Source organism: Heteronotia binoei, chromosome 13 (assembly GCF_032191835.1).
Source record: "Heteronotia binoei isolate CCM8104 ecotype False Entrance Well chromosome 13, APGP_CSIRO_Hbin_v1, whole genome shotgun sequence".
In the NCBI taxonomy this organism is placed as follows: domain Eukaryota; kingdom Metazoa; phylum Chordata; class Lepidosauria; order Squamata; family Gekkonidae; genus Heteronotia; species Heteronotia binoei.
In genome coordinates this window covers 27,389,939-27,401,769 of record NC_083235.1, presented here as the reverse complement: position 1 = coordinate 27,401,769, position 11,831 = coordinate 27,389,939, and the positions used below count along the sequence as shown (strand labels likewise).

Below are 11,831 nucleotides of genomic sequence, written 5' to 3'. Positions count from 1 at the left end.
AAACTGTATCAATAGCCCTTAGAGAGAATTATTTGAAACTACTACATCAATCCTATATTACTCTGGTACGCCTTGCAAGAATATGTAATACAAATAACACAAAATGTTGTAGATATTGCAATCAACAAGGCGATTGAATTCATATGTAGCAGTCATGCCCTGTAGTATCACAGTTTGGGGAAAATATTTACAGAAATGGAAAATATCATACATCAAATCATTTATGCCACACCAGCACTGGTTTTGTTAACAATTGGAGGTGGGGGGGGGGGGGGGTTGGAACAAAATGGAAACGTGACACCCAAGGAATTAGTATGTTGATGGCAGCCCATAGGGTAATAGCAAAGTCTGCAGTAGGAAATAGCAATAGCAAATCTGCAGAATGTTTAATTAGGGTTCCCAGCCTCCCATTGAGGGGCGGGGTTCCCCTGGTTTTGGAAACCCCCCCCCCCCAACCTGCCAGCATGGGGCTGGCTGGCAGGGGGATCCCTGCCTTAAACAGGTCTGTTGGCACCCAATGTGCCTGGTGTGATTGCACCATAGAATTTTTTACCCAAATACTAGATGTCCTCCATGTGACATGCCTGGTGCAATGATGTCACTTCTGGGTGATGTGATTGCACCCCCTGTACTTTGTGCACGGAAGAATCATCCCCTGCCTGGAGCCAGGTAGGACCTGGCAATCCAATGTTTAACATTACATTATTAGTATTTCGAGCTATGGCAAACAGTACAAAAACTGACACATCAACTTAGAGTAGTCAAAGGTAAAGTTAAAATGTCAGATTTTTATGCAATGTGGCATTTTATTTCATATATGAATCAAAAAGGTATTCAACATCTATCCATGCCCTTCTTCAAATTATGGGAAAGGGATTAAGCATAAAGTATGCAAATAAATATTTTAATACTGTGCCACCAATGACTTCCTCTCTTAGCTATATCTTGTAAGATAAATTGGAAAATGTGTTAAATATTAAGCCCTCTGTCAATAATTTGATTCAACATTGTCTGTCTTTGTATCTAACGTGTTCATTTCTGGTAATCTTGTTTCTGAGTTTGTAAATTAGAAGGGTTTTCTTTTTGTGTGTGTTTGTCTTGAGCAGTGGCTGCTTTTGTTTGAAAAAATTAATAAAAAAAATATTTTTAACAGGACTCCCAGCTTCCCTTCCAAGTTCTGAGGTCTTGCAGGGGGTGCACCTCTGGAGGAAAAGCCATTTGCCAGCTGTTTTCCCCCTGGCACACCTTTCAAAATAGCATGTCCAAGATGGTACAGGTCTCTGTGGTACCGAGAACCACTACCAGCATCATTATTAAGTATTTATTAAAGAGAAAATATTCACAAATATACTTTTAGCACAGCACCAAACTGAGCAAGGGATTCAAAAGAAATGGGTAAAACGCAGTTTGTCTCTCTATACATGTTCTATCAGATGGTAAAATATAGAATGGACTCCTTAGCTTAGGAAGTTATGGATCTCTACAGAGTTACCATTACTTTGCGGCTTCCTCCATTTCTTCAGGCCAGCATATGATTAATGGCCACCTCTTCGGTCTGCTTTGATGGAGTCAGCACAAAAGATAACTTCCTCCTTGTTCTCCTGAGTTTTCCCATCCAGGTCAGGCTGGGTCAAAGAAACGTTTCCTAGAAAACTCCAGGAATTCCTTCCTGAAGTCCCTAAAGTATTTAATACCTCCAGATCTCTGTTTCCTGCTTGAAGGGGGGGGGCGCTTGATCATCCCATTGTCTAGACCTGTTAGTATTTGTATGAAGATGGGCTGAAGGAAGTCTAGAAGGTCATTGAACTGACTTCCGCCTCCCAGCCTATTCTCTGCTCAAAGAGGGGGAAAAAACCTTTAAAACTTAGAGTGAAAGTTTAGCTAATTTCAAATGTCTGAAGGGAAAAAAATGAATTTCTTCAACCATCATAGGGCCATATCCAATTATATGTGGATGCATGTTATGATTGGTTCCCAGTTTGCAGGATTACATCTGAACCAAGTCCTAACTCAACTTTGCTCTTTGCAAAAAACGTACAGGTGTGCCCTCCAGTAACTCCCCTTTATAGGTCCTCTTCTGTCAGTTCCTCCTATCAAATTCCTATTGAAATTAGCAGGCCAACTGTTTATAGCTATCTAGAAAACAGATCATCAGTGCTGTATGCAATCCTCATCCTCAGCATTATTATCACCCTGTCTGTTAGCTGGAGACAGAGTTCTCATGTGGTGAGGCTGCTGCTACAGGTTTGAACCGGGTTTGATTCCCCACTCCTCCACTTGCAGCTGCTGGAATGACCTTGGGTCAGCCATAGCTCTCGCAGAGGTTGTCCTTGAAAGGGCAACTGCTGTGAGAGCTCTCTCAGCCCCACCCACCTAAAGGGCGGGGTCTGCAGTCTTCTTCTACATATGCATGGACTGCATGGACTGTACCACTTCAGAGTACAGATGTATGTATGTGCCATTATTGCAGTGGAGTTATGAGCCAGGCCTCATTTTGGGCAGGAGCTAACATGAGCAGAGCTCCAAAACTTCTAAATTTTATTTTGCTCTTTCTTTCTCCTCCCTCCCCCCCAAAAAAACTTGCTTCTGGGTTCCATTGTTCAAACCTCCTGTGAGAATTTTGCTGAACTCTAAGATTTGACAAACTTTCTAATACTTTCCCCCCACAAAAAATGGGAAAATAATCCAAACATATAAAGCAGACAGATGGAAATCTTCATCATGCCACTGTGGCCACATAGGAGAAAGTAATTTAAACAGTATGATGGGAGTCAGGTTTTATTATGACAACTATAATTCAAGAAACATTTTAATATAAATGCTGAGCTGGTATAATCTGGTAGTCAAAACAATAAACTTTTTTTTATAAGAACAAAACAGAGAAAAATATTGTCTAAGAAACAACACTTCACTTCTATAGAACTTTTAAACAGAGTTCTTGTAGCTACAAATGGGATACTTTAAGTAGAAATGTGCCATTTTCAGCGTATTCCAAGCACCTCTTCTATACAATTCCCCTCAGTCAGAAAAACCCTATTCTCCTGATCCCTTAAGCCAGGAGTATCAAACATGTGGCCTGGGGGATGAATCAGCCCCTCAGAGGGCTCCTATCAGGCCCCTGAGCAACTGGCTCTTGTCTGTTTCCTTCTCCCTCTCTCTTGTTTCCTTCTGCATCTCAACTTGCTTTGCAAGGCTTGCTCAATCGCACAGGAGCAACAGAGCAAAACCTCAATTTTCTCCATTGGCTGAGGCTCCTCCCCCTCCTAGTCCCCTGGGGAGGGAGGGAAAGAGCCAGAGCTTCCTTTGCCCATTTCCTCAGACCCCATGGGAGAAATACAAAGAAAGCACCTCTAAGACCAACAAGTTCTAACATTTTAAGCATGTTTTAAAGGTTTAAAAAAATCTTTAGTCATGTTTGTCTGTGTTCTTTAAAAAGTTTATATCTCTTCTACCTAAACTTATGTAGGTACACACATGGCCTGGCCCAACAAGGTCTCATTTATGTCAGATCTGGCCCTCATAACAAATTAGTTCAACACCCCTTCCTTAAGCTATCAGCTTCTTTCTGCTGCTAACCCTTTTAACTGTCATTTTTCAAGTCCCCTTACCGCAACATTCCATCCGCTCTCATTGATTGCTCTTGGAGAGAGGCAGAACCTAGCCTATCCATCACAGGGGGTATCACATTTCCAGTTGCTAGTAAATAAGGAAGTTTTTCAGCAGCATCTCCATATGCCCAGCCTCAGCTGATGAGTGTAGCTATGATACGTCCCTTGGTCTTTTTTCTCTCTCTTCCCTCATCCTACCTCTGAGGGTCTCAAGGAAGCACATTGGAATCTCCTCCACCACTCCATCCCCACCAATATCACTAAGCTTGTGAAGTGGGCCAGGTTGAATGACCAGCCCCGGGTGACCCAGATGACAGGTCCTGGCTAGGCTTGCTGGTTCCCAGGTCCCAACGGGGGATCCCCAAGTTTTGCAAGTGCCTCCCATGCGCCTTTCCACTTCAGAAGGCTAGAAGAAGCTTGGAAACTGCTTGCTTTTTGGAAGGTGTATATGCCTTTAAATCTCTGTAGGTGCCAGACTGAATGGGGGTGGGGTGAGTTGGCAGAATAACACGACTGTTCCCAGTGAGCTGTGAGAAAAGAAAAGAAACCAGGACAGTCCCTCTGGTTGTTTTACATTCCTTTCAGAAATCACTTGCACAGTAAAATAGACAGTAAAGAGGAAACTAGAATCTTTGGTTTCCCTGTGTTAATCAGAAGAACTCTCTCCACTACAATGGTAGACCTGGCCTCCAGAAAACAGGCCTGCCCACCCCAGTGCACTATAGCAGTGGTCCTCAACCTTTTTGGCCCTGGGGACCGGCCCCAGGGCCGGCCTGCCGACCACGGCCCCAGGGCTGGCAGGGGGGCAACCTATTCAGCCTCCCCCCCCCCGTGGCATTTCCTCCTCCCTCCTTTGTTCCCCCTCGCAGCCTCACCGCCTCCTCCTCCCGTTTTTCTCCCCCCTCCTCCCCATTTTTCTTTCCCATTTCCTCCTTTGCTGCCACCGTCAGTGCAGCCTCGCTGCCGCCCCCTCCATTTTCCTCCTTCCTTCGCCATCCGTGCAGCCTTGCCATCTCCCCCCCCTCCGTTTTCCTCCTTCGCTGTCTCATCCTCCCCCCGTTTTTATCATTTTAATGCCGGGGAAGGGGCCTTCCCTTCTCCAGCCTTAAAATGGTGAAAACCGGGGGAAGAGGGGGCAGCGAAGCTGTGGGGGGGGGGGTGGCAGGGCTGCATGGCCCATCTCAAACAGGCCATGGCCCAGTAGTGGTCCCCGGACCGGGGCTTGGGGACCCTTGCACTATAGGACCAAACAGGAATAACAGACTTAGTTTATATGGTTACCATTTGTTTGGGTTTAATTCCTGGGGAAATTATACTAAAGGAAATAAAAAATCCGAGCTTAATGGACAAATGTACCCTACTTAATTGTGGAATGCTGTGAAAAACTGAGACCCTGCCATTACACTCTATCCATCTCATCTCAAGCGTGGAGGAGATACTTAATACCGTGGAGAGCTATTCCTGTCTAAAACAGTTGGAAATCCATGTGCAGTATCTGTATAGTTCCAGCATAGTTTCAGACCAGTAACAGTAAATTTAAACAGGAGTGCATGACAGTCTAAAAACTAACCAGATTTTTTCAATATAATCCTTTCAAATGCAATGAACATCTCCATCAGACTAGAACAGGGGTTGCCAGACTGTGGCTCAGGAGCCACATGTGGCTTTCACACAAATTGTGTGGCTCTCAAAGCTCCCACCACACCGTGGGCTGGCTTGGAGAAAGCATTTCTCTCTTTCAGGACTGGATCTACATGTATTTTGAGGGGGGGGGGGGTTAAAAAATGGCACCCCCTTATGGGCTCTTTCTACCTTATGGGTCCATAGAATAGAATGGACTTCATATCCAATTTGGCACACACCCCTACTGTGGTATCCAGGGCAAGCACCCCCCCTCTGTCCTCCCCCCCCAGATCCAGCCTTGCTCTCTTCAAATCACTTCTCCAAGCCAAGCCTGCAAGTGGCTTGAAGAATCCATTTAAAGCTAAAGTTGCTTTCTTTCCACCTCTCCCTCCCCATCTATTTTCCTTCCTTCTCTTAGATTAACGAAATTTGGCCACCCCTAGACTAGAAGAAAGAATTACGCAAAAACAGCTGCCCGCAAATGTACTGGCTGCAGTTCAAAGACCCAACGCTTGAGCGCAGACGCACTTGCAAGGGGTTCCGGAAGAGTGGGGCAATCCTTTCCCACGTGACAGACAGCACGCTCGTCCAGCATGGCGGCTGCTAGTGCGGTTCTTCCGAGTCGGCTAGGCGGTAGCGGAAGTGAGGGGTTGAAGGCAACGTGAGCGAGCTTGAAAGGAGAGGCTGAGCGGAGTGGGAGACCCAGGCAGGTCGGTGGAGGGGAGGACTGGGGGAGTCGCGTGGGTGAGCGGGATTTAAAAGTAGGGAAGGAAGAGCCGCAGCCCAGTTTCTGCTGAGCAAAGAGGCAGCGCTGTCGAGCACGGGGGGCGGGGGTTGAGTTGCTCTGCATCGGGGTGCCAGAGACCCATAGGGCAAGGTTGAGAAGTCTGTGGGGCGCAGATGGGTTTGCTGCCTAGTTGGAGGCGACTTGCAGCTAAATGAGGCCACTGGATCTGCTCTGGAAAGCATACTCGTGAAAGAGCAATAAATAGACAGGAGTTTTGTGGCACTGACCAGCAGGATGTTTATTTTTGTTGCACGAGACTTTGTATGGGTATTCTATCCACTCTCCGTGAAAAGGTAGTATTCCTAAAGCCAGGTACCGTGCAGGAGACTTGAGGTGTGGGTCTGGGAAGGTGGAGCATCTGATGCAATTGGTAAATGCATAAGAATGAGAAAGGATTCATCCTGGCCTTCAGTTTAACGTTGATGGTAGATCAGTTTTGAGGCAACCATTAAATTTGCAGTTGTTTTTGCGTGACCCCTCCCCTCTAGTCTGATGGAGGCATTCATTGCATTTGAAAGAAGGATCATGCTGAAATAGTCTGGTTAGTCTTTAAAGACTCTGTTGGACTCCTGTTTAATTTTGCTGCAGCACAAATGAGCTTTGGTCCCATTTTTAGGTGTGTTTCCAGGATTCCAAAAACTCCCTGTCTGGCATATTTTATTGCCAGGTAGCTCTTATTTGAGAAAGAAGGTGTAAACCCATAGGTAGGGTTTGTATTACATTGTTTATATGTCTTTGATCTTGCAACTGCCTGTTTCTAGATTTATTTAGTGAGGTGTGGTTTTTGCATTCAGTCTTGGTTTCCTTGATTTGAACAGCATAGTTTTTTGGTTTGTCAGACTTGCCCATTTCTCTTGTATCATAAAAGCCAAGAATAACCCTTTTGAGCTTTGCTTCAGGCTAAACCATGCTGGTCCTCCAAAACTGGTCCTTTAAGAGGTGGCTGCTATTTTACAGGGGATGAAATGGAAATATTACTTGCCCAAGGACACTTAGTTTGCAAATTGACTCACATTGTCCAATGACCTGTGGTGCTGATGAAATATTTAGTCCAGCACAGAAGCTTTTTACACTAGACCCTACTCCAGTAAACAAAAAAGTTCCTCACATTATTATCTGAAATGATGTTATACTGTAAAAGCCAGTTGATGCAAAATAATAGAAATGCTTGAGAAATAATGTTAGCGAGGAATGGTGAAGAGTTTTGAGGTTTTCCTTGTGATTTTAATTATTATTAAAGAGTCACTGCCACATTGAACTGTGATGTGGTGATATTTTAAAAATATTTTTATCCCTGATTTTGAGAGCCAGTGTGGTTAAGAGCAGCAAACTCTAATCTGGAGGACCAGGTTTGATTCCCCAGTCCTCTTCCACATGAAGCCAGCTGGGTGGCCTTGGGTCAGTCACAGTTCTCTCAGACCTCTCTCAGCCCCACCTACCTCACAGGATGTCTGTTGTGGGGAGAGGAGGGAATGTGATTGTAAGCCACTCCAAGACTTCTTTGGGTAGTGAAGCATGGGATATAAAGCCTTCCTCCTCCTCCAAAAATGGTCTACCAAAGTAGATTGGGGGTGGGGAATAGAATACAAATGAGAATTCACTCGATACAAAATATTCATAGGGAAGGAACAGGGTTCAGGCATTGTGAAGACTTGCCTGCTCCTTCTCTTTTCTTCATTCATGGCGGTTGGAAGTTGAATGGAGGAGATCCTCAGATAGATGCATCTAGAAAATGATTGGCTATGGGTTTGATAATGTATGAGCTAACTCTTAAGACATTTTGGCTGTAGAGAGGGTTTTGTTAAAGCAGTGATTCAGATACGAGGTTTTCTTAATAGTGTCTCCCTTCTGGCTCTAATGTTCCCAGAGAACTCTTAATGATAGGCACTTTAAAAAAATAATAAAAGTCCCTGGGAGACATTGTTATAGCCTAGCAAAATACTGACATAGAACATTTTCAAACTATCATGTAGAGAAGAGACAGCTCGATCAACTGGTAATTCTTGTTTGCTGGTGCCTGAATAGTATAGAGATGGCCAAGAGGGATACTTAGAATCAGCGGTGGAGTTAATGTAACTTTACTCTGGGCTTAATGGCCAGATTTTCACTTACACGGACAATTATTATGCCAAATACAGGTGTGAACCCACCAGGGCTTTTTTTGTAGCAGGAACTCCTTTGCATATTAGGCTGTACGCCCCTGATGTAGCCAATCCTCCAAGAGTTTACAGGGCTGTTATTACAAGGCCGACTGTAAGCTCTTGGAGGATTGACTACATCAGGGGTGTGTGGCCTAAAATGCAAAGGAGTTCCTGCTACAAAAAAATGCCCTGGAACCCTACACTCCTGTTGAGCCCATGAACTGAGATCTCCAACCTCCAGACCAAAGTGTGGCCCTGATGGGCTGCTGTTGGGTGCTAGCATCACTAAATAAGTCTTTGTACTCATGTGGGTTAACTCCCTCATTGTCTTATGTGGTCTATCATTGCCCTTTCTTGTTGTCCCTGCCCAAATTATCCTTGAGAGCTAGTCTCCAGCATCACTACAGTCCTTTTTAGTTTAGCCTGGCTGTCAAGGTGGCAAAGGTCAGGTTACTTTTATAATCCCCTCCAAATGTTTTAATATTTCTGCTGGCCCTTCATTGTAAACGGTGATTAAGGGCCGAACGTGTTGCATCTGTCTGAAGCAAGAATCTGGTATTTGGAATGAAATGGAGCTTCCTGAAAAAGTCGGCTGCCTTTTTAAAATAAACTTTTAAAAAGCCTTCCTCATAGTGTCAGGCTGGCTCTGTAGTATAGAGCTTTGGAAAGATGTCCTGTGTTGCTGTCTATCTCCATATCTAGACTCCGCTCGCTTTCCCCTGAATTTCACCCTCTGGTATTCTGTTCTTGCTAACACAGTCGTGCACATCACTATAAAAACCAAAACCAGGCAGTTTCAGCCAGCCTTGCAAGTGAATTCACAGCTGCTCACGAGCCTCTAACCAGAACTAGGGCTTTTTTTGTAGAAGGAACCTCTTTGCATATTAGGCCACACACCCCTGATGTAGCCAATCCTCCTGGAGCTTAGGCCCTATACTAAGAGCCCTGTAAGCTCTTGGAGGATTGGCTACAAAGAAGTTCCTGCTGCAAAAAAACCCCTCCTAAACAGAAGTATTTGCAAGAAATTAAAAAAAAAATCACTTGTGAACATAAAAATTGGTCTAACTCAGTTCAGAAGGTCACACTATTCTGTCCCCAGTACCCAGCTGCTTGTTTCCTGTAGGAAGTTCAGGAGCAGAGCATGAAGCCAAGCTCCCCTCCCTGTTGCAGGGGGCCTCCTTGTAGCAAAATTTGCTTGCGGGAGAACATGCATGCACGAGGGCCAGCCTGTGCAGCAATATACACCAAGCACATGAAACTCAAGGCTAAGTCTTTAGGAAACAGGAGTGCATTACACACAACGGCATTCTGACCTTCTCCGAGTCTTATTGCAAAGTCACTCGCTGTAATTGGTTTTCTACCAAGAGCACTGATTTAGTCATTTCTTCCATATGGAATTTGCTGCCAGAGGACGTCGTGGTAACTACAGGCTTTAAGTGGAGTTAGATTCATGGAGGTGAGGTCTATCAGTGGCTACTAGCAGTAGTGATTAAAGGGAATCTCTGTATTTGGAGGAAGTAAACCTCTGAATACCATTGCCAGGAGTCAACATCGGGAGAAGGTCTCTGCCTCTATTCCCTATTGTTGGGCCTCGAGAGGAAATGGTAGGCCACTGCATGAGACAGAATGCTGGGGCAGAGGGACCACTGGTCTGATCCAGCAGGGCTTTTATGTTCTTATACCTCACATGCTCCTCTCTTACAGGTGCTTTGGAGAAGATCTTGGGAGACGCACATGATGATTTGAAGCACCATGCTGGTCGCTGCCTATGTCGCTTTTGCTTTCCTCCTGGTGATATGCATCAGCCTGGAATTGTCTGCCTGCCGTTCCAGGCTCACCGGCAGGTCTTGCTCCAACCCAGCTTTCTTGCGCTTCCAGGTGGATTATTACCAGGTCTATTTCTTGGCTCTTGCAGCTGATTGGTTGCAGGGACCTTACCTTTACAAACTGTACCAGCACTATCACTTTCTGGAAGCTCAGATCGCCATCATCTATGTCTGTGGCTTTGCCTCCACGGTGCTGTTTGGGCTGGTCTCCTCTTCCCTCGTGGACCGCTTGGGCCGCAAGAAATCCTGCATCCTCTTCTCCTTAACATACTCGGTCTGCTGCCTTACAAAACTCTCTTGGGATTATTTTGTGCTTATCATTGGGAGGATATTGGGAGGGCTCTCCACCGCCCTGCTGTTTTCTGCCTTCGAAGCCTGGTACGTGCACGAACACGTGGAGCGCTATGACTTCCCAGCGGATTGGATTCCTGCTACTTTCTCAAAGGCAGCCTTCTGGAATAGCGTCATCGCCGTTGGAGCAGGAGTATTGGCCAACGTCTTTGCCGAATGGTTCGGTTTGGGCCCAGTGGCCCCGTTCATGGTCTCCATCCCCTTTCTCGTGATGGCTGGTGTCTTGGCTATGAAGAACTGGGACGAGAATTATGGCAAGAAGCGGGCACTCTCCAAGACTTGCACTGATGGCTTGAAGTGTCTCCTCTCCGACCGCCGAGTCCTGCTCTTGGGCACCATCCAAGCCTTGTTTGAAAGCGTCATCTACATTTTCATTTTCCTCTGGACACCTGTCTTGGATCCTCACGATCCACCACTGGGCATTGTCTTCTCCAGCTTCATGGCAGCCAGCATGGTGGGCTCATCGCTGTACCGCGTTGCCACCTCCAAGAAATACCACCTCCAGCCCATGCACATACTTTCCCTCTCAGTCTTGATCGTTTTCTTTTCCCTTTTCATGCTGACTTTCTCAACCAACCCTGGTCAGGAGAACCCCCTGGAATCCTTCTTAGCCTTCCTCCTCATTGAGCTCTCTTGTGGACTCTACTTCCCTTCCATGGGGTTTCTCCGGCAGAAGGTGATCCCCGAGAAGGACCAGGCTGGAGTGATGAATTGGTTCCGCATTCCTCTCAACCTGCTGGCCTGCCTCGGCCTGCTTATCCTCCATGACAGTGACTACAAGACGGGTACCAGGAACATGTTCACCATCTGCTCTGTCATGATGGTGATGGCCCTTCTGGCAGTCGTAAGCCTTTTCACTGTGGTCCGTAACAATGCAGAACTCAGGATGCCCAGCCCGGCGGGTCACACGGAGGCCACTTCTCCTGAGCTCTGATCTTGTGCATTGAGATGCTGCACTTGGGAAACAGACTTTGGTGCTTAGCCATAGTGCAGTTGTCTTTTACTGGTTGACATGCCAGTAGAGGGTATTGGAGAGGACTCTACAGAGAATTCAGGGCCTCTGCTGAATACTGTGTGTTTTCCATAAGGGAGGAATCCTTTAAAAAAAAAAAGGACCAAACTTTTTGTGTTGTCATTGCTCTTTCCTATAAAGTTGGTCCACTTCAGACTGCTTGGTCAAATCTCTCGCAAATGTCGCTTTCTTCTCTGCACTTTGGGAGTTCTTGATTCCAAGAGCTTCTTGACTTCTGCTAGTAGACCCCAGGGGGCTGTCTCCTACCGCTAGCTCCTGTAGTGGTCAAGAGGATAGGTGGTGGTAAATTAAAAAGACACAACCTCATTTTTAAAAGAAAGAAAGAAAGAAAATTACAATGAGCAGCAGGGGTGATAGGTATCAATATTTATCAGTATTGGACTGGGTTACAATATCAGCCAGATTCCATGTTGTCTATCCTGTGCTTTTTTAAAATCATAAAAATAAAATGTATAAACCATT

At 45.7% G+C, this 11,831-nt stretch overlaps 1 protein-coding gene across 1 annotated transcript; it reads left to right on the top strand.

Annotated features, from left to right (window-relative positions):
* The first annotated feature begins 5,832 nt into the window (after positions 1-5,832).
* MFSD5 (major facilitator superfamily domain containing 5) lies at positions 5,833-11,831 on the top strand. Its single transcript, XM_060252569.1, has 2 exons — positions 5,833-5,966; positions 9,888-11,831. The coding sequence occupies exon 2, from the start codon at positions 9,912-9,914 to the stop codon at positions 11,268-11,270; it is 1,359 nt and encodes a 452-aa protein (XP_060108552.1). The 5' UTR covers positions 5,833-5,966; positions 9,888-9,911; the 3' UTR covers positions 11,271-11,831.

Coding starts and splice junctions, on each gene's coding strand:
- MFSD5 (XM_060252569.1), top strand. CDS start 9,912: ATGCTGGTCGCTGCCTATGTCGCTTTTGCTTTCCTCCTGGTGATATGC.